General features: G+C 38.6%; 1 protein-coding gene across 2 annotated transcripts; it reads right to left on the reverse strand.

The window, feature by feature from the left end:
• Window positions 1–430: 430 nt before the first annotated feature.
• On the reverse strand, window positions 431–21204 carry hao1 (hydroxyacid oxidase (glycolate oxidase) 1). 2 transcript variants are annotated; one of them, XR_009665787.1, is made up of 8 exons: window positions 21008–21204; window positions 17681–17832; window positions 13653–13923; window positions 13341–13513; window positions 11415–11506; window positions 907–1060; window positions 711–780; window positions 431–552 (listed from the first exon to the last, which is right to left on the reverse strand). XR_009665787.1 is itself a non-coding variant. In XM_061027177.1 (8 exons), exons 1-8 carry the CDS (start codon window positions 21151–21153, stop codon window positions 485–487), a joined length of 1131 nt encoding a protein of 376 aa, XP_060883160.1. In that variant the 5' UTR covers window positions 21154–21204; the 3' UTR covers window positions 431–484. The 2 variants fall into 2 exon arrangements, 1 of the variants encoding a protein (XP_060883160.1); XM_061027177.1 differs by having other exon boundaries at window positions 902–1060.
• Between the last annotated feature and the right edge of the window lie 1227 nt (window positions 21205–22431).

Raw genomic sequence — 22431 nt, forward strand, 5'->3', positions numbered from 1 at the left:
ATGTTAAATACAATGTAAGTTAAGGGCGATATTTTTTCTGAAGCAGTCTATCTTTTTTTCTGCCATTTTTTCCTTCTCCTTTTCTATGGTTAAAAAAAACTGCACCTGAAAATGAGCTAGGGATGCAGACCCCTTGCGCTTGTCTCATTCTGTTTTTGATTATCATGTCTCTGCCATAGCAGCACAATGTAATTCCAGACATGTCACAATTTAATCAGGAAATAAAGTACAATTACAGCTTTATTGATTTAACCTTTATTTATCCAAGTTATTCCCATTGAGATCAAATATCGCTTTGTGTGCAATGTCCAATTGAACTTTGCTCTATGCCCCTGGATTGAAAGATACATAATATATATTCTTTAACCCTGATATTGTTATCAGAATTCTGAACTCCATCCAGTCATTAATGTACCTTCTCCTCATTGATAAAAAAAAAAAAAAAAGAATAAAAATTCTTGTGTTTCCTGCGACAGGTTGATTTTCACATCCTGGAGGCAAACTCCGCTCTCCTGACATGGGACCTGCTGACCTCGGATATGGAACGACAACCTATGAGAACGCACACACACACACACACACACACACACACACACACACACACACACACACACACAACGCAAACAGACACACACAAACATGTCTGGGAGTAGTGTTTGACAGACAGGTATTTACAAAGTGACTGTAGTTTCCTTGTATGTGTTTGGTACCTGTCAGAGCCATGGCCAGTCGCAGTTCTTCTTTAAGTACTTCTAGAAGATCAGTTACTCCCTGTTCCCCCTGGATACACAACAATAAAAAATGATTTTCTGTAACCAGCTTAAGAGAGTTATTATGTTGAGTGCATTTGGTTAGACAAACGATTAACCTGAAATTCAGGTTAATTGCTGTAGTGCTTCACCTCGCAGGCAAGGCCCCAAAGCACAGGTCTGCCAATGAAGACAGCTTTTGCTCCAAGAGCTATAGCCTTCAGGACATCTGTCCCTCGCCTCACTCCTCCGTCCAGGTAGACATCACAACGGCCTTGTACTGCCGTCACCACTTCCTCCAACACGTCCAGCTATATACACAAACACACTAGCTTTAGTTTATGATATTGTAACATAAAGTACAATTTAAAGAGTTTTTTCTTATCCTAATCATATTGTCAATAAATACAGTGACAAAAAAAGTAAAACAAAAGTTCCCTGATACCTTGCTACATAAGGGCCATGTGCTTCCACTTAATGTATGTAGTTACTTCCTGAGACTCTGTTATCATAATGCTTCTGTAGGGTAGAGAGCAGAACCATGGCAACTTATAGTAATATACTTCGATATTGATTCAATAATACACTGAGAAATACAGAAATACCCCGATAATTCATAACAGTATACCTTCTGATATTTGTTAAATAAATATGTGTGCATTATTTCTGTTGATTTAGAACAAACTAACTCTAAAATGCATTTGATTGTTACATTATTCTTACGGGCTCCACAGAGTGCAGTAGTTAGCGCTGTTGCCTCACACAAGAAGTTTCCTGTTTTGAATCCCCGTCGGACAGGAACCTTACTGTATGGAGTTTGCATATTCTCCACATGCATGCATGCGGTTGATTGGTGACTCTAAATTGCATGTAGGAATTAATGGTTGGCTACTTGTCTATCTCTATCTTATAAAACATAAAAGTACAGGATGCTCTCATGTGCACATCTGTGCCTGAGCTAAATTCACAGCACAAAAGTGTTATAATTTTCCCCCAAGGATGTCAGATGAAGTCCTAAATAATTATTACACCATAAATACAAAATTTAATAAAAAAATAGTTTCAAAGATGTTGTAATAAAATGAAAAACAACAAATTCTTTAGAATTTAGTTTTTCAACAAATTCTTTAGAATTTTGTTTTTCTAGCTCTTGGTGGACAGAGGACTACTATAAAACAATGAAAATAACACACAATCAAATGAAATGTGTAAAAAATAAACAATTACTGTGTATATTCATGATTTGCTCAGTGAATACTGGGTGCACCAAGCTATCCATACATGTACAAAGCACAATGTTCACATTTTTAAGAGCTGCTTTGGAAAAAAAACACAGATCTACTGATACTAGAACAAGCTGAATATGATCAATCAAACTTTATTTGTATAGCGCCATTTCATAATATATGTTATCTCAAGACAAAAAAGCAGGTAAAAGACATTACTCTTTATCAAAGCCAAATCAGTTCTATCTTAATTATTTCTGTGCTAAGACCAGGCTGCACTGGCTTCTTATTGGCCCTTACATGCAGAGCCGGCCCTCCCTATACACAAATTAAGCGGCTGCTTAGGGTCCCGCCGCCACTAGGGGGCCCCCAATTAGACTGTGTCTGACCGTTCCTGACCTATCTGACATTACTTGCCACCTTCAAAACATCAGTAAAGCGGCAGGGCCTGACGGTGTGACACCAGCCACGCTTAGGAACTGTGCAGACCAGCTTACCCCCGTACTCACTTACATTTTTAAATGGTCTCTTACCACATCTACGGTATCTGCTTGTTTTAAATCAGCCATGATCATTCCAGTACCTAAGAAAAATAACATCACCTGCCTTAATGATTACAGGCCTGTTGCACTCACGTCTGTTGTCATGAAGGTGTTTGATCGCCTAGTCTGCAGGAACTTGATGCATATTACACTAGATCCTCACCAATTTGCCTACAGGGCAAATAGGGGAGTGGACGATGCAGTGTCACTATGCACACATTTTATTCTCCAACACCTTGAGGCCAAGTCCACATATGCCCATGTTCTGTTCCTTGATTTTAGCTCAGCTTTTAACACCATTATCCCTGTCAGGCTGTACAACTCTCTTCTGGCCATAGGTGTAAATGCTGTACTGTGTCAATGGATCCTGAACTTCCTGTCCTGTAGGGAACAATATGTTAAAATTCATAATCACGTGTCATCAACCAGTGTTCTTAACACTGTTATTGTTGGTTCTTTATACCAACAACTGTTTATTCCATTCAACATCAGTCAATCTGTTAAAATTTGCAGATGATACCACTGAAGTAGGTCTTATCTCTGATGGTGATGAATCTGTTTATCGGAGTGAAGTAGTACAGCGGGTGAGGTGGTGCGAGGACAACAACCTAATCCTCAATACATCTAAAACCAAAGAGCTTATAGTTGACCTTAGAAAGAAGGCAGCCCAACATCTCCCCCTCTCCATCAATGGACAGGTTGTTGAGAGGGTCTCCTCCTTCCACCAGTCCCTCTCATGGGACCTGAACATCAGTCTCATTGTAAGCAAAGCCCATCAGAGACTCTACTTCCTCCGTCAGCTGAGGAAATTTAGGGTTAGCCAGAAAGGTATGACTCATTTCTATCGAGCAGTCATAGAATGCGTGCTGACCTTCTCTATCCTGTCCTGGTACGGTAACATGACCAGCCAGGATAAACAATAGCTAGAGAAAGTAGTGCGCAGAGCCTCCAAGATCATTTGCTGCAGTCTGCCTACCATAGCCTCACACTATCACACCATAATCAACCCCCTGCATTTCTGTACAGTCTGTTACCATTATTATGGTATTATGTACTTATGGACTGCCCCCCCTGCAGTCCCTACACTAGGGACAATAATCACCATTTGGACTGTTCTTCTGCACTCTGGCTTGTGCCTCCTGCACCAAGCACTTTATGGACTAGTTACACAACCTGTTTACACATCCTTATGTGTAGGGTTATGTCTGTGCATTAATGTCATTGTGTGGTATATGTGAGCACACAAAGACAAATTCCTATCAACTGTGTTGCTGAAATGGCTAATAATAAACTTGAACTTGATTTAAAAGTCTATGTCTTCAATGGACATTTAAATTAATACAGTAAGAAAATAGTTCAATAATATGGAAATAAAGACAAGAGAAAGAAATAATAGAAGAGAAGAAAAAAAAGGGGGGGGGGGGTTAAGGGCAATCATTTGACAGTCAAAATCCAAATAAAATGGTTAAATCTAACCTTTTTATTCTGGTCTTCACTGGAAATATGTAAATAAAGATGATCAATACACATTGATTATCTACTGATATGAAATATTTTATATATTGTTTAGCTATATCCCCCAGACTTATTAAAACCTAAAGAAAACACTTAATAAAGCATCAATAAGATATCTATGAATGCAAAATGGATTTATGGTACAGATTTTAGTAACAAGTGTTATTATAAAAGATTAAAAATGACCCTTCACAAAATTAAATTAAAAGCTTTATAGACAGTATGTAAGGGTTAAACAAATCAATAAGTAAATTATGTAATTTAACCTTGTATTTGGGGCGGTCCATAGGGACTTGGGTTGGGGACTGGAGGGTCGCCGGTTCAAGTCCCAGTGAGAACCTTAATATGGAAGTTGGTCTAGTAGCTGGAGAGGTGCCAGGACACTTCCCGAGCACTGCTGAGGTGCCCTTGAGCAAGGCACCGAACTCCCAACTGCTCTGGTGCGCTCTCTGTATAGCAGTGTGTAGCAGCCCCTGCTGGTAAATGGACTTGAGCTTATATAGCGCTTTTCTTGTCTTCAGACTACTCAAAGTGCTTTTACACTGCATGTCACACCCACCCATTCACACATTGATGGTAGTGATCGCGATGTAGTATCATCCATCAGAAGTAAGTAATCCCATTCATACACTACCACCGAAGCAGCGGGAGCAATTCAGGGTTAAGTGTCTTGCCCAAGGACACATCGGACATGTTGCCTAGCTGGGGATCGAACCCTCAACCTTCCAGTTGAGAGGCGACGACTCTAGCAACTGAGCCTTAAGTAAATCTGACATCTCTCCACCAATGCATGTCCACAGGTCCTGTTTGTGCATGTGTGTGATTGAAGCATATCCATCAAATAACAGAGTGTAAACCCGAATTTCCCCCCAGGGATTAATAAAGAATGGCTGTGGACAATCATCGAAGGAGGCTGACACCAGAGATGATGTCAACACTGGTAAGTGAAAATATCCCATTGCCTTTCTTTTCATAATTTTGAGTGCAACCTGAAAATAGCAAGTTCTCCTCTTGCCAATGAAAAGTAAGAATTGTAATCACAATTTACTGTGTTGTTTTCTTGTATTTAAATATTATCTTATATAATTAATCCATTTATCTACTCTGCATGTAATGCATACTGTATTTATATACTATATTTTAATCACAACAGCTGGTGGTGACTCTACTGCTGCTTTGGCAGAGACTAGTCTGCAGCAGCATACAACAACGAATGATGTTGCTGTTAAGTTAACTGTATATTGTATACTATATATTGCCCATGCTAAATTAATAATATATATTTGTTTAACACAATTGACCTTATGTATGATGTAGGTATACTGATTAAGCTAATTCTAACACATTTTAAAAACTAAGAAAACAACCAATCACAATGATTTTGGTGTTTTTATTTCATGTCAGGCCCATCATCACTGTGTGAAACAATAGCCCCATTTCAACCGAAGGAACTATCCCCCAGAACTATGGTCTCTTTGAGGAACTACGTGCGTTTCCACCAGATCTACCAGGGTAGAAATGTTGTTCTTGTGTAGAAATCTACCCCTAAAAAAGACCCTACTAGGGGTTATGTACTTTCTAAGGGCGCTGACACACCAAGGAGACCGTCGGCAGTCGGCCTGTCGGTGAGCGGTCATCGCCCGTAGTTTTTGCGGTGTGTCCAGCTCCGTCGCTACCAGTCGGCCCCAGTTGGCCTATTTTGGCCAACTCTACATGTTGAATCGGAGGAGCCGTCGCCGGCACGGTTGGGGGTAGGAATCTCTCTGATTGGCTGTTCAGCGAAACAGAGAGATTCGAAACAGGAGAGCCAGTGCACTTCCTCGACCTTTTCTGGTTTCCCCTTTTTGGAATGATGATTACAGACTACCGCCACCTGCTGGCATGGAGAGTTATTGCCTGTTTTTACCCTACCTTTATTTTAATCACTGAATCACTTTTCAGACTATGTATGACTTAAAGAACAAATTAACTAAAAATAAATAGAAAAGCAAACAACAGAAGAATAAGAAGAGTCAGAGGTTTATTCTTACTTTGTTGACCTTTAATCTTTTTCAGAAATCCAATTTCAAAATGATCCCTACAAAGATCTTGTGTATTCACAATAAAAAAAACACTTGTTCAAAACAATGTTAAAATCACGAAATATGCCTTTCCCCCAATATTAACTTGAAGACATTCAATATAGGGGTTAATATAATTTATCTTCCTAAAAGGTGTTTCTTAGGGAGTTTGGTGAAATGAGGGGAGTTAGGTATCTGTTAATTCTTCTAACATTTTATCAGAGTCCTTTTTCCCCTTTTAATGACACACTAAACACAGCACTCGTCTCCTTTGCATTGTTGATCAATGAAACCATTTGCAAAGCAGTACAGCCTGATTTGCATTAAATTCCCGGAATTCAGGCTTCGTGGAAACGAAGACAACTATGGGCCACAGGAAACTTTTACTTCCTTGAAGAGAAGTTCCTGAACCATTTAGTTCTGGGAACTTTTAGTCGAAACGGGGCTATTATAATTATCCTCACCTGTGGCTGGTTCCAGTGATACAGTTGGTAAGTTTTGTTTGTTGCCACAGTGTTTTAATCTCTGTTGTAAAATCTTTTATTTTGTAGCTTAAAATGTTTCAACAAATTTTACCACACAGCTCCAACTGCAACTGCTGATACGAGCCAACCCACCTCTATTACTGCTAACTCTGCTCCTCCACCACCAATTGATCCCGCTCAGTGGCCAACAAGTCTCTCTGACAAACTAAGTTGTGACTTATTTAAGAGAGGTCCTACAAAGGTGGACAGAGACTTTGAATTCCCCAAATCCCATTCAAACAGAAGCTTTCACTACCGTCACATGTTCAGAAATCTTGCCAATGGTGAGAAAGTTACACGTAACATATTCAAAGCAGAGTGATGCAGTCTACTGATTTTGCTGCAAGTTGTATTAAAAAAAGTCATCAAAGCTTGCCACAGAGGGTCAGAATGACTGGGTCAATATCAGTGCAATATTAAAGTCTCATGTAACCAGCCCTGATCACGTTAAACATTTGATAGCATGGAAGGATTTAGAGCATCAATTTAAAGCAGGAAAAACAATTGACCACACAGTGATAGCTCTCTTGAAATCATCATCTTCACATTGTCATAAAATATCAGCACCCTGAAAAGATACTGCAAGAAACTGTGGCTTTTCCGAAGAAAGAACCACACTGACTTGGAGGAAGTTGTGTCTGCATAGGAAAATACTTTAAGAGTTCTACTTTCATCATTTTGCGCAGGCTGGTCTCGAACTTGTTAAATTACGAGATTATTCTTGTTAATTTACTACTTTAATCTTGAAATTAAAAAAAATTAAAAATGTAACATTGCCATAATCCTCCGTTGTACGAAAGAGTCTGAGTTCCTCAAAGTCAAGAAGCTAATAGTCCGTTTCCACCAAGCAGAACACACCACGTTTGAATATCCTGTGGTTTTTCAAAGAGTAATTTCAAGGCTGTTTTTGTTTATTGCAACTATTGTCAGCATGTAGTGCTGCCCCATGGACATTATCAGACATGCAGACCTTCCTAGGAATCATTGATTTTTGTCTACTGTGTCACGTTCTTCTTTGTTAAATTTATTGGCTGTCTACACAATGTAGTGGCGCTGTGGTTTTGTGACGTGTAAGCGTACGGTTGGCTGTGGAAACACAAGCAAAATCAGGATTTACTGTACCAAACCATACCAAACTGTACTGAATAAAATCGGACCGCTTGGGGGAAACGGGGTTTAAGATTTGGAGAACACCTGGCTACAACATGCACTAGATTTTTGCCAAGGATTGAAGAAGCTTGCAAGCAGGGGGAGAAGTATTTTTGTTCAAGCAAGAGCAAACATTAATGGAAAAGAGTATGAGAGGTGATGAAAATTAACAGAAAAACTACTTGGACAACAACAAACAAAGACCAATCCAAGAGATGTTTAGAAACTAAACAATTATAGATGACAGTCTGGGTTTGAAGGCATATCAATAATTATATAAGACTAATACTTTAAAAGAGCAATAACAACTTTAAATACTGACTGTAATAGCTCAGTCAAACTTCTATGGGGAACAACTCATAGGTTCAACATCTCCTGACGTATTAAACAGGGAGATCCGATTGCTCCATTTTTGTTTCTCCTAGTTATGCAGACACTGGCCTTACGTATATGTAATGATCCATTTCAAGGTACTACAAATTAATAACAGTTTCAATTTGTTCTCAAAGGTATGGAAGAATTAGGGCTAACTCTAAACATAAAAAATGCAGCATTTTCCCACTAATACAACAAATACAATGAAGGAGGACTAAATGTACTTGATTTCCATACATATAATATAATTTCCAAGTTGAACTGGATTCAACACTATATTAAGCTCAAAGAATCTAACCTAATCTTGTCTCTAACAAAGTTAGTGGCATAGAATTTCTTCTTTAGTGTGATTTTGATGTAAATTTTACATGCAGGCTCTTTTCCATTGGCTTCTAGTTTAAAAACACAATTTTCTCCCCTGCAAACATTTAATAATGAATAATATAAATTATAAATATAAAAACAAGTCACTTTTTTTTTTTTACAACAAATGGTTCAGAATCAATATTTTCTTTATTCCTCAATTGATTAATGAGAAAGGTCACTTACTCATATATACTGAGTTCTTACAGACATTTGGTATTCCAATACCTGTAAGATAATGCTGTATAGTTTCTTTATGCAGTTCCTGCAGTTAAGACTGCTCTATGGTAGCAATTTGTCAAGCGAACAGGCAATACTTAAGAATTAATCAGGTAATCTGAGCCTGACTAACTCAGCCCAAAGGCATCAATCAAAAGTGCCTCACTCACCTCCTTCTACTCTCTGACCGAGAACAAAGTCTTTAAGCTTATGCTAGATCCTTGGCCCACCACCTGTCCTCTAGACCCAATACCATTAAGCCTCCTGCAGACCAATTCCTCTCCACTTAATGCTGCAATAATGCATATCATCAACTCCTCTCTGTTAACGGGTGTGTTACCCACTGCATTCAAGCAAGCTCGAGTCATCTCTTTGCTCAAAAAACCCACTCTCAACCTAGCCCAGGTTGAAAACTACAGACCGGTTTCACTTCTGCCTTTTCATTCTTTAATCAAGTCTCTGAGTTTCTTTCCACACATGATCTGTTAGACCCAAATCATTCAGGCTTTAAGGGGGCCACTCTACTGAGACTGCATTACTGTCAGTAACAGAATCGCTACGACTGGCTAGAGGTATGGGTCAGTCCCCAGTTCTATTGCTGCTAGACCTGTCTGCTGCATTTTACACAGTTAACAATGAAATCCTCCTATCCACGCTCTCTGAATTTGGCATCTCAGGATCTGCACTCTGCTGGTTATTGTCCTACCTCTCATGGAGCTCTTTTTCTCTTCATGGAGTGACTTGGAAGGGAGAAGTGTCTAAAGGGCAGGTTTTATTTTCAGGGATGCCCCAAGGTTCAGTGCTCGGTCCCTTTCTGTTCTCCATATACTGTACATCACCTCACTTGCAATAATCCTCTCTCATGGCTTCTCATACCATACTATGCTGACGATACCCAGCTCTTCACGTCATTCCCGCCAGACGATGTTATAGTCTCAGCAATAATCTTGTCATGCCTTGCTGATATCTCTAAATAGATGCATGAACGCCACCTTCAACCTCAACCAAAGACTAAGCTCCTTGTCATCCCAGCCAGTCCCTATATGCAACCACAGATCAATATCCAGTTTGGTGCAACCGAAGTCTGCCAAAGAGATATCATGCATTGACTATTGCAACTCCATACTGGCAGGTCCTCCTACATGCAATATCAAACCCCTGCAGATGATCTTAAACGCAACAGCACGACTGGTCTTCGAAGAGCACGTCACTCCGCTGTTCATCTCTCTACACTGGCTCCAAGTTACTGCTCCCATTAAATTTAAGCTTACAAAAAGTGACAAAAACGGCTCCTCCTTACATAAACTATCATCCAGGTCTACACTCCCTCCTGCCAATGACGCTCTGCCAATGAAAGGCTTCTGATCAAGGCTCCACAACAGGGTCTAAAGTATCTAAATATTATCTTGACCTCTGTCTCCCCCCGGTGGTGGAACGGACTTCCAAACTCCAATCGATCTGCAGAGATCGATCTTACACCTTAAAGAAAAAGCTAAAGACCCAGCTCTTTCATGAACACCTACGCACTTGATGATGAGAATGATTATTATGATGACTATGGGTTTGTTTGATAATGACGATTTTAGGATGGTTTTTATGCTGATTAGAACTCTCAAAAACAGCTGTCAATGCTTTGCCTCTGTGCATTGCCTGTCAGCACCTGTGTCCAATCAGACTTAAAGCTGATTGTTTGCACTTACTGACATATTTTGTTTTGTTAAGTTAGTCATTTGTAATTTGTAAAAAGTGGAGAGAAGAGCATACTAGTCAACAAGAAACATGATGCAGCCATGTAATTACACAGAGATCGTAGCGGTCACATGGTTATTTACTAAAATAAATATAAAGAATATTTTTGCTCAACGATGACCCAGGAAAGACATTAAGCACACGGCATCCAGAAAGACAAGAACGTTGGCTGTAAAAAAGGCAAAGTTGAATTTTAAAGGTTAACCAAGGTGATAAGTGAGCATAGAAGATATTTTTAGACTTTCTGTATAATTTGAAAAATAATGTGTGTGCTCGTACATACTGTATGTTCCCTCCTCATTGAGTAAGTATTTCATCTTACAAAATTGTGTTTATGAAGAACAGAGAGCACACATATGTTAATACTTTGTCATCTGAGGAGGGCCTTAAGACTGCACCTTTCTGATATAAAAAAGTTGCTTCTTCTTTTATTCGGACTGAGAAAGTGTGAGCTGGCACACAGAGCTGCCCATCATGTCAAAATATCCGCTCAGCTTTTGCATATTAAATAAAAATTAATTATTTATTAAATCCATATTACTTTTTAGTTCATTCAATGTTCTGTCTAGTTCTGCTTGATATTTATACATAACAAAAGTTAGGTCAGCCCAAAAGCTTATGCGGGCCACGTTGAAACCCAAGCATGGGTAAGGAAGTCAGACACCAAGGTTGAAAAACTCACTTACTCTATAATGATTTTCCTGCTTTCTTTAGATTGTTTTTACATTTCTTTTAACAAAAACCTGTTTTTTAATTACTGAGACAAGTGTACAGCTACAGTATATAAAGAGCAACATTAAGATTTGTTCAAACGCCACAATTACATTTTTTGTAAGCCTATAATAGGATTTTAGATATTATTGCAGTACATAAAAGTGAAGAGCATTTTTCAGTCGGGAAAAAATAAATTAAACAAGCACACAAATCACAAAAACACACAGACCGTGGCAGGTACTCCATCCAGTTGTCGAGCGCCATGATTAGATACCAGGATGCCATCAACCCCATATTTTAGTGCCTGGACCGCATCTTCACCTGACCATAGAATAACAGACAGACATTGCTAGATAAAATCACTGAACCAGACATGCAGAAATGCCAGGTTGTGGTGCAAATGCATTCCTCAAAGGTTAAACACAAGTTGTTTCATTCATTTAAATTTATTCAGAGACAATATATAAGTATTAAATACCAACCACTTTTAACTCTATATAAATTACTTCAATAAACATCTAGGCTCTTTATGCCAACTTTATTTGGTCGGGAATTGGGGCAATGTAGGCATTAGACAGGCCCCAAACAGACTTTTTCCAGTGTGTGCCAACACACAAAACATGATTCTACCTTTGATCCTGCCAGTCAATTAGGGCATTCTAACTTGTTTAAATTATCTCCTTTTGCAGGGGAATCTCGTTGTGCTCCCACCCAGTAAAATTACCTTAGATCAAGGTGAGCAACTGGGGACACATGAGGCCCCCCTCCTCAAACATTCTGGCCCACAAGTCTTATTCAAATATCAATAAATTGCTAACGTGAAGAAAACATCAGAACATTTCCCATTAAGGATTTAAACCTGATTTGCTAATACAACACCATGCACCAAGACCAAACGGATTACAACATGAAAAATATAAATATTTCTACAATAATGTTTCATTACTGTTATATGTTTTGTTCTTTGAAAGAAATTAATAGATACAACTTATTGTAATTGTTTCTGTAAAACTATGTTGGGGTGGCAGTGGTTAAGTGGTAGAGATGGTTGTCTCTCAACTGGAAGGTTGGGGTTTCAATCCCCAGCTCCTGCAGCCACATGTCTGATGTGTCCTTGGGCAAGACACTTGAACCTGATTTGCTCCTGCTGCAGTGTGTGAATGTGTATGACTGTATAAGTAAATACTGATGGACACGTAAATGGACTTGAGCTTGCAAAGCGCTTTTCTAGTTTTCTGATTTTTCAATTGCTTTTACCTCACAGGTCACACCTAGCATTTTACACCCGTTCACACACTGATGGTGGTAGCTGCTTTGTAAGGTGACCATCAGAATGAACTAATTCCATTCAGACACATTCATACTCCACCAATGAAGCAGCAGGAGCTGGGGATCGAACCCCCAACCTTCCTGTAGAGAGATGACCAACTCCACCAACTGAGCCACAGCAGCCTGGGTAGGTGTTACCTGCTGTGTAAAAAGTGCCTTAAATTGAGACTAGAAATGTGCTATACAAACTCAAGCCTGTTAACCATTTATGGTATTAGCAAAACTAAATGCATTTAAAAACATGTAGATGTAAATAAGATATTCTTAAAAAAACGCATTGAAAAAGTAGCTTAGATTGGCTTCAATTCTGTATTTAGCTAATTACTATTTCCATTTGGTAGTATAAATATGATATTTATTTATTCAATTTCTCAATTCAATTAAAAGTAATTAAATACAAGTTGTAACAATTTGTCCTTTTAGCAGTGAGAATAGAGTTAATGTGGCCCTCTTGGTAACCAAAGTTGCCCATGCCTAACTTAGATGTTTTTATGAGATGTTTATATGAGGTTGCCGCACAAAAAACACCAACCAGAGTATACATTTTTAGACGCTTCAAATCCATTATCCATTATTATTCCTCAATAACTTTGAGCATGGATACAAATAAAGTCAAAGAGAGTTTAGAAAACACAAAAATCCTATTCTGTTTTGTAATTAATGGGTTTCCAGTTAGTTTATCAATAAAATAGAGCTTTAACTTTTCTTTTTTAATATAACCTAAAAGTGTATGTGTGTTCTCTGTAATAACAAACAACTGCACTTTTTATTTGGGGTGAGGAAAAGGGGAGTGTAGGTGTGTGTGCTTGTGTGCATTTAACGATACCATTCAGAACTCCTTTCACAATCACAGGCAGATGTGTTTGCTTCTTTAGCCAGGTGATGTCATCCCAACAGAGAGTTGGATCGATTGATTTTGCAACATAAACAGCCAAACCACTGTCTTTGCCGTAGTTCCCCTCAGAGAAAGCCAGTGACGCTGTTGAGAAGTTGGACATGCTGGAATCACACCACACACCCACACCCACACCAGCCCACCAAACCCCCCATCCCCCACACAGAGAGAGAGAGAGAGTTAAGAGTTGTGATGGAATTTGGCAATTAATTATATATTAAATCTGTTGTGTTTGGTTCCTACCTCAGATGTGGGGGCAATTTAAAGTGGTTGCGCATATCGTCCCATCTTCTCCCAAGATATGGTGTATCCACGGTAACAAAGATAGCCTTGTATCCTGCTGCCTCTGCCCGGCGAACCAATGAAAGTGTCAGCTCTCTGTCTTTATAGATGTAAAGCTGCAGCCACAGAACACAGCCACCATCCTGGGAGTCAGTCACTGCTGACATCACTTCTTCTATAGTGGAAGTGGCCCAGGAGCTCAGCATCATCCCTGTTCCCAATGTGTGGCATGCTTAAAAACAAATATTAATGGTGGTCAAAGTCACAGCAGTTGAAGAGGACTCATTTAAGAACAAAGTCTACCAAGAACCTTGTAAAATTTTAGACATGCTTCTCCAGTGAGCCCTATGATATTTTAAAAAAACCAAAAACGGCTAACTTCCTTCTGATTTATGTCATTCTTCATTCTTTTTATGTCATTGTCATGTCAAATCTTTATAGCCTCTGGAAACCTAAATCAACAATAACGTTAAATTGTGTTATTTATGATCTTATGTACATTAAATCAACTCTCTTAATGTATTATAAATGACCTTCAAACCATTTTTTTTGTCTTTTAGGTTTTTGAGAATGTTAAGTGGGCGGGGTTAGCTCTGAGATGTTTTATGCATCACATTTGAAACCAATAATATTAATACATGCATGTCCTGCCCAATTAAGTGCAACAAAACTATTCTGCTAAATCTGCCTTCATGAGTCTGAGACAACTCTTCACTGTGTCGCACTTTGCCAGTAGCTAGCTAACTACGTACTTTATCTATCTATCTGTCTATCTATCTATCTATCTATCTATCTATCTATCTATCTATCTATCTATCTATAGATGCTGAGCTGTCAATTTTAATCCAATCCAGCAAAAAGTGTAATCACGTGTAATCCCTTGTAGCCTTAATGGCCTCTTATAGCAGCACTATTCTCCTCTCCTTCATCCTTACAAACCTTTAAGTCACCTTATTCTTATTAATGGCAATATCCCTCTCTATAGTCCAAAATGCTGCAGCTCGTGTACTGACAAGAACTATATAGGAAAAGGGACCACATTACTCTTGTATTGGCTCCTCTACACTTGCTCCCTATAAAATCTACAAAATCTAGAATATAATTTAAAATCTTTCTTCTTCTACTAAACAAAGCTCTTAATAGGTGGAGGGAACATACGGTTCTTACTGTAATGCAATGTATTTAACATAACAAAAGAACGACAGCAAACATTAGCAATAAGAACTCATATCATCATCAAGGTTTGTCTCTGCTTCATATGTTACAATAAACTGGAACTTCACAAAGTAATTTTATTTTGGACATTTCTTATTTTTCCCCCTCAAGAACTTTCCATACACCTATGCAAATGACAAAAAGCAAGATTAGAAATTTGGACACTAGATAGTCACTACAGGCATCTTATTTTAAGAGCTAATAGTGTCGTATTACCCTTCGAGAACATTACGCTCCTAGAATGCAGGCCTGCTCGTGGTACCTACAGTCTCTAAATGTACTATGGGAGGTAGAGCCTTCAGTTATCAGGCCCCTCTCCTTTGGAATTATCTACCGGCCAGGATCCGGGAGGCAGACCCACTCTGTACTTTTAAGAATAGACTTAAAACTTTCCTTTTTGGTAAATCTTATAGTTAGGGCTGCTGCAGGTGTAGTTATGCTGCTATAGGCTTAGACTACCGGGGGAACTGGCACCTTCAGCTCTTATCTCGCCCTCTTTCTGTCACTCTGTGCATTCACATCATATTACTGCATGTCGCTCCCGTAAATCTCAGTTACTAACCACATCTTTTCCTGGGAAAACCCGAGTTCTCTCAAGCCGTTTTCACATATGTACTCCGGATACTATCTCGATAATTACAGCAGGACTGCTACTGAGATTCTCCCGACCTAGCCATTCAGATATGCGCCTCACAGCCGAAGACTATCCCTGTCAAGAGGGGAGGGGGGTCGGGGGATTTCCTGAGGTAAGACGTGATGTAAAAAAACACGGAGGTAGCAGCTGAAGCAACAGAGTCCGCTACACGACGTTATAATGAGAATATTTGCCTTTATATCAATGCTATGTGTAATCCAATGGAATGGCAACGTCAACAAAGGAGCGGAAAACATAATGCAGCCGTTAAATTATGTGCATGGAGATCGTAGTGGTCATGTGCAGACACTTTATGCACCGTTCGGCAGTCACTGTATATAAACGTCACTGGGGTCCCATTGGCTCGAGATGAATTCTCCGGAGTATATGCTGCCGTGTTCTCACATCAGCTCACTCGGACTTTCTGCAGAAAAAATACTAGGGGTCTGGCCGGAGAAAATTTGGCTGTTTGCGTTCACATATAGCCTAAAGCCCCTCCGGGTAGACTAATCTGCTGCCTTTTTCAGGAGATTTCCGTATGTGTGAAAAGGGTTTAAGGTTCCTTAGGATCGTTGGTAGATCCATCCTCCTGTATCTTATCCCATCTCCCCCTATTTCATTTGCAAGTGCGACACAGTTTTGGTAGATGGCTGTTTGTCATGAGCCTAGAATTGCCCCAGATATCTGCCTCTTAAAAGGAAGTTTTTTCTTGCCAATGTAACTTCTGCTAAAATGTTGCTAAAGTGCTACACTCATGGATTAATGCTTGGTCTTTGTAATATAAAAATGAGTATGGTCTTTTTACCTGCTCTTTTGTAATATTAAAAAACTAAAAGTAAGGTCTTTTACCTGCTATTTGTAAAGTGTCTCGAGATAACACTTGTTATGAATTGGCGCTATACAAATAAAGATTGATTGATTGATTATCGATGACCACAGGGTCATTATGGTTTCCCTTGCATGCTGGCACACTTGCATGTGGCTACTGAAAATAACCCTTCAAGATATCAACCATACCGTGTCTGACCAATATGAGCCATAGTCTTTGAGATGGAAAAATAATTCGCTCTGGTCAATGTATTCTGTCATCAACAGACAGCTCTGGCCCACCTTTTCTTTTCTCTGCCTTTTCTTCCTAGGCAGCTAGCATCACTGGTAAGATCCAGACAATAATCTCTATCTCTATTTTCTAAGGTGGGTACCAATAAGCTCATCCATTTTCTGCCTTTCGCCACTTTTTCATCTTTTGGTTTTTATGGTGGTTGGCATCCATAAGCATTGCATTATTGCCATCTTCTGGATCTTGTGATCGAAAAGTGCAATATCTTTACATAGGGCACCAAATTGTTCTCTCCTCATGTCCGTATCGATTTTTATAACTCAGACACATCTGATTTGCACAAGTCCTTCCCTCAGCGTGAGATCAAGAAGAGAAGCAAGATACACAACAACAATGCTCTCCAGAGGTCTGCATTTTCAGGGCTTTGTCTCTCTGCTGCTTAGTCAGACAATAACAATGTAATAACAATTCCACCTCTCGTTATTGTTAGTTTTTGACCAACAAATTTATCAAAGATGTGTGGATCCTTCAATCTTTCTTTTTGCTTTTTTGCTCTTGCATCCTCATTTTAAATTTAGCTTAGACACAAATTCCACAATTCCATCCTGCCTCCTGCTACACAATTAAACAGGTAAAATAAGGTAGAATCATACCCACTGTCAAATACCAGGATTATTTCAAACCAATTTAAGGAGCGAAACATAACAAATTATCAACAGAAGTAAACACTGTACACATTATGGTTTCCACAGAAAATGTCGCGGATGCATTACGGATTACACTTAGACTTGAACATCACTGTGGAAACATCGGTCTAATGTAATTAAGCAAATGTCCTTATTGGCTTTCATTTTGATGATGACAGTGAATAACACTATTTTGAAATGTTTTTTTTGTTTTGTTAAGTCAGTCTTTTTGATTAGACATAGCAGCTGATTGCGAAATATTATCCCTAATGTCATTGAATATTGATATTTCAAGATGCAAATAATTGGCCCCAGAGTCATGACACCACTGCACTCAGCTCAAGTTACATTTTGTATTACTATTCACATACTGTGTGATTTTGAGAGAGTTTACCTCTTGCTGTAGCTACTTCCCCCTCAGGATGAGCCATCCTCTGCATTGCTGTGGCAGCAACACAGATAGGCATGCTGAGCTTCTGGCCCAATAGAGAGACAGACAGATCCACTGTGGACACGTCCCTCAGTACCCGCGGGACAAGATGCCACCTGAACTCACACACACACATGCACACATATATTCATTAGCTCTTTCTGAAACATTAGCAAAACTAAACAAACCCCTTAATGTTATTAGCATTTCCACCTCCGTAATGTCACTATGCGTACTAGCAACAGGTGTACACTAGCCTAGCATGCTAGTGTACAGCTTAACATCTCTATTTCCACACATAACTGCAAAATTACTGAACTTTAAACATAATGCTTTAATGACAGAGATTTACAACACTCTTAACTATTTTACTTGTCTCCATGCCTGTGGTTTTAAGGACATAACCCCAATTGTATGTGAACAAAAGTCAATAAAGTTAAGCTTGTGTTCAGCTAAGCTTCAGGATTTATTCTGCAACACTTGCCTCTTTTGCCTATTATTGATGCTTTTCATATACCATAACAATACATGGCGAGATAGTTTACGCACAAAAATGTACAAGATAGAGTTTATAGATAGAACTTTACGATACTTTCGTGTGATAATAATGGATCTAAAGTGGGAACACTGCTTATAAAGATTAATAAATCCTTTATTATGCACTTATTAACAGTTAATAAAGCTCCTTTGCAGCTACTGGATCTAAAGTGGGAACACTGCTTATAAAGGTTAATAAATCCTTTATTATGCACTTATTAACAGTTAATAAAGCTCCTTTGCAGCTACTGTATCTAAAGTGGGAACACTGCTTATAAAGGTTAATAAATCCTTTGTTATGCACTTATTAACAGTTAATAAAGCTCCTTGCAGCTACTGTATCTAAAGTGGGAACACTGCTTATAAAGGTTAATAAATCCTTTGTTATGCACTTATTAACAGTTAATAAAGCTCCTTTGCAGCTACTGTATCTAAAGTGGGAAAACTGCTTTTAAAGGTTAATAAATCCTTTATTATGCACTTATTAACAGTTAATAAAGCTCCTTTGCAGCTACTGTATCTAAAGTGGGAACACTGCTTATAAAGGTTAATAAATCCTTTGTTATGCACTTATTAACAGTTAATAAAGCTCCTTGCAGCTACTGTATCTAAAGTGGGAACACTGCTTATAAAGGTTAATAAATCCTTTGTTATGCACTTATTAACAGTTGTAATGCCTAAACAAAAACATAAACTGCACATTAGTTGACAGATACATTATAAGCATAAAAAGTGGCTGTGCAATGTTGTTAAAAACAAACCAGGATAAAGTGATCTTCAGATTTAAAGAGCATTAAGTGCTTAAAGTGCTGGATTATTGCTAATTTGCCCTAGAGCCAGTAACTAGAAAGTGCTGGTATGATTGCACATAGCCCTATTGCACTGAGTTTGCATATACAGATATGTGTATGCACATACTTTTGCACAGGGGTTAATATACATAGATCAGGGGTCAGATCATTTTCTGAATTCTGAATTTAAAAACCAATAACAAATGTATGAGGGAAATAATTCAGAGGGACACCTGTAGTAAACCTGCATCTATATTTGAAAAAAAGAATATGTACACTAAAGGAAAACTTGGTTATTAATCAAGAACTATTTTGTCAATTAAGGTGTGGGAAGTGTCTTTAAGGATTTGTGTTATCCAGCTAATTCAATTCTTGTTAAATATAGGCTTAACATTAAACCTCTTTGCACTTTCTGTCACATTGCAGATGAAATGATAACTCACCTTTTCTGGGACTGCTCTTTAAGTAACACTTTCTGGACTGATCTAATTCTTTTTTTGAATCAAAAACTAAGAGTTCAACTAGGATTCAAAATAGAATATGTATTTTTCGGTCGTTTTGATGATGAAATACCTCCCCCCAAAAAGTATGTTACATATATTATTATTTTACTAGTAAAATTCCTTAAACACACAAGCTATTTTTTAAACAAAAGCCCAGCCTTGTTGTCTTGATATCCTACTTAAAATCTTACCTGGATGTCTCCATTAAATTATTGCATAAATTCTTAAGCCCTTAAAACCCAAGCTTTTTGTGATGCACTTATCTTTTACTTCATTGTATTTTCATTTCTGTTTTTGCTGTATTGGTAACTCGAGCTAACCTCGTTCCTGTCATTGAAACATGTTGTAAATAAAGTTTATTTAATTTAAATTAATTATTTTAGGAAAATAAAAAGAAGAAACTGCTACTGAAAGCTGCTGCACTGTTGCTGTATTTGCTGCTGTGATAAAAACATCATGTAAATTATTGCCTACTTGTCTAAGCTACATTGTCGGTAAACATATTCTCTTTGTCAGAGGCCCATTTTCAGAAAGCAGGTTAAGTGCAAATTCTGAGTCTGTTAACCCTGAAATGACGGAAACTCTTGGTTTTCCATTTCAGAAAGGGAAGTCACCTGAGAAAGAGGGGTTACTCAAGCCCATTCCAGGCATACAGTATGTCTAATCCATAAACTGTAAATATAAATCACGCTACTGTCATGCAGTTTCCTTACCTCCTCTCTATGAAACCCTCAAGTTCAGCTTTTATATTATCAAGCTACTGTGACCAATGAAAGTTACTATTATGCTCATCTACTAAACTAATAGGCTATCTTTTTTAAATGATTTAAGGCAGTACGATTCATGCTAGAATGCATAAACTGAATATTAATAAAGGCCTAATGTAGGCCTATAGCTTTTTAATGAAGGAAGATATCCTTTCTGATTGGCTAATATAGTCTACAAAAGGTACAACTCAAGCATTTTGTAATAACCACCACAATTTGTAAAAAATAGGCTATTAGGATATGATAGGATAGGATAGTACTTTATTGATCCCCAGAGGAAAATTCAGGCGTTGCAGCAGCACAGACAAGTAAGCTCACACTATTACAAAATATACAAATATAGGGAAATTTAATAGGCTACATATTGCGATCAGGACGATTATTACAGAGTGCGACAGATTGTTCCAAAATGTGGGAGTTATTATAATGAAGTGAAAATGTATTACATTACAAGTTATTAGGCTGCATACAGCGGTGTTATATATACTCTAGCGGCCATAGAAAATGTAAAGGTGCCGACAAAATGTCAGCACAATTTTAGTTACTTTGCCACAGGAACCTGCTCTGTCTGCAGTGACATTTGGAGTATAGGTCTAAATGTATGCTGTTTTGGGGTTAATTTAATTTGGCTTCTTGCTACAAAACTGTCCTCAAGAGTTAAGAGATAGCCTACGCATATGTGGTGTGGCCTACCTGTTAAAAGCAGCTTCATTGTCAGCCAGGGTATGTTGCTCATCCGCTCCTGAGCGGTAGTAATCATACACAGCTTTAGGCAGAATTTTCCTGGCTTCTTTCTCAAAATCTGACACACACACTCGCTGCATCGACATTGTGTTCATCTAAACACAAAAACACTTTGGCAGACCACTGTGTGTTGCTCACTGACAGAGATAAGAGATGATGTAATCATTAACCTGCTGAATGTGCCTTGGTTAAACATTTCTCTTCTCGTTTTTTTAAGCTCTGTTCGATTAACACATTTCTAAACTATATTATGCCAGAATAAACAGAGGATTGTTGGCATTGCAGTATGACTCTTGATCACCTCATCCTTAACATTATCTCTATTTTTTTGTAGATTTTTACGGATTTCTGACATAAAAGTGGCTGTGGACTTTGCACCTTAAAGGGGTGTTGTGAATTTGCTGATGTATTCATTAAAGAAAGTAGGCCAATTTAACAGCTGTCCACACACACTTTAATGTTAGTTTGCAATGTCTTAATTGTGAAGAGTCCATGTCAGTAAAAGTTGAGAAACAAATCAAAGTTGAGAAGGAGCATCAAGGGTCATTTAAACTTCACCTTTTTTCTGTTAACAAGTCCCATCTAGCTTATGTGATCAGGGGCGCCGCCAAGACCTCAGGGCCCCATGAAAAGATATCACAATGGGCCCCACCATCACAGACCAAACTAACCCCACCTCCATCACACAAATGACCCAATCAAACTTTAAACAATATTCTGAACATGGGATATAAAGTGTGACCGGCAATTTTTCTCTCTAATGGGCCCTGACCTGTGCCTCTTTGCCAGTCTTTTAATCCTTGTGACAACGTTGAGGGATGTATTCCAGTCAGAAAAACGTGAGAACCTTGCAAGAAAGCTGTGTATTTCAAGAGCATTTGTCTTCTGGGGAATCTTTAATCTTGACAATTTCCTGTTGCCATAAAAACTTAGGCCCAGTGAGCCAGTTTGAGGTAATCAAGTCTGCCACCTTGAAACCCCTAGCAGCACGGCCAGCTGGACTTAGATCTGTTTCGATGTAGAACCATTGTCTTGGATTTGTTGAGTCTCTTGTTTTCTGGATGAGATTAGCAACAAACACATGAAAGCGCCAAGTTTCATTTTTAATGTACTCAAGCACCACCGTCTGGTTTTCTGTCCAGAAAAACTCTTCATCTTTCCTCAGTTCAAGCTCTGTTCTGAGGAAGTACTTACTCCAGCAGAAACTGCGGCTGCAGTGAGCTCAAGGCGTGGGATGGTGACACTATTTGTGGGGGGCCATTCGGACCATACCCATTACCAGTGCACATTGTATTTGTTTATCAGCAACAATCCTGATATATGAACATTGTTCATACCCACTGCTGCTAGCATCTGAAAAATGATGCAGCTAA

Source organism: Labrus mixtus, chromosome 20 (genome assembly GCF_963584025.1).
Source record: "Labrus mixtus chromosome 20, fLabMix1.1, whole genome shotgun sequence".
In the NCBI taxonomy this organism is placed as follows: domain Eukaryota; kingdom Metazoa; phylum Chordata; class Actinopteri; order Labriformes; family Labridae; genus Labrus; species Labrus mixtus.

Bases quoted from the DNA above. Each gene is read 5' to 3' on its own strand.
- hao1 (XM_061027177.1), bottom strand. From the start codon at position 21,153: ATGAACACAATGTCGATGCAGCGAGTGTGTGTGTCAGATTTTGAGAAA. The intron at 1,061-11,414 runs GTCTGTGTGTTT...TTGTGTATATAG, and splicing joins TGGATGGAGTACCTGCCACG to CTGGACGTGTTGGAGGAAGT. The intron at 553-710 runs GTACCAAACACA...GCGTTCTCATAG, and splicing joins ACTGGCCATGGCTCTGACAG to GTTGTCGTTCCATATCCGAG.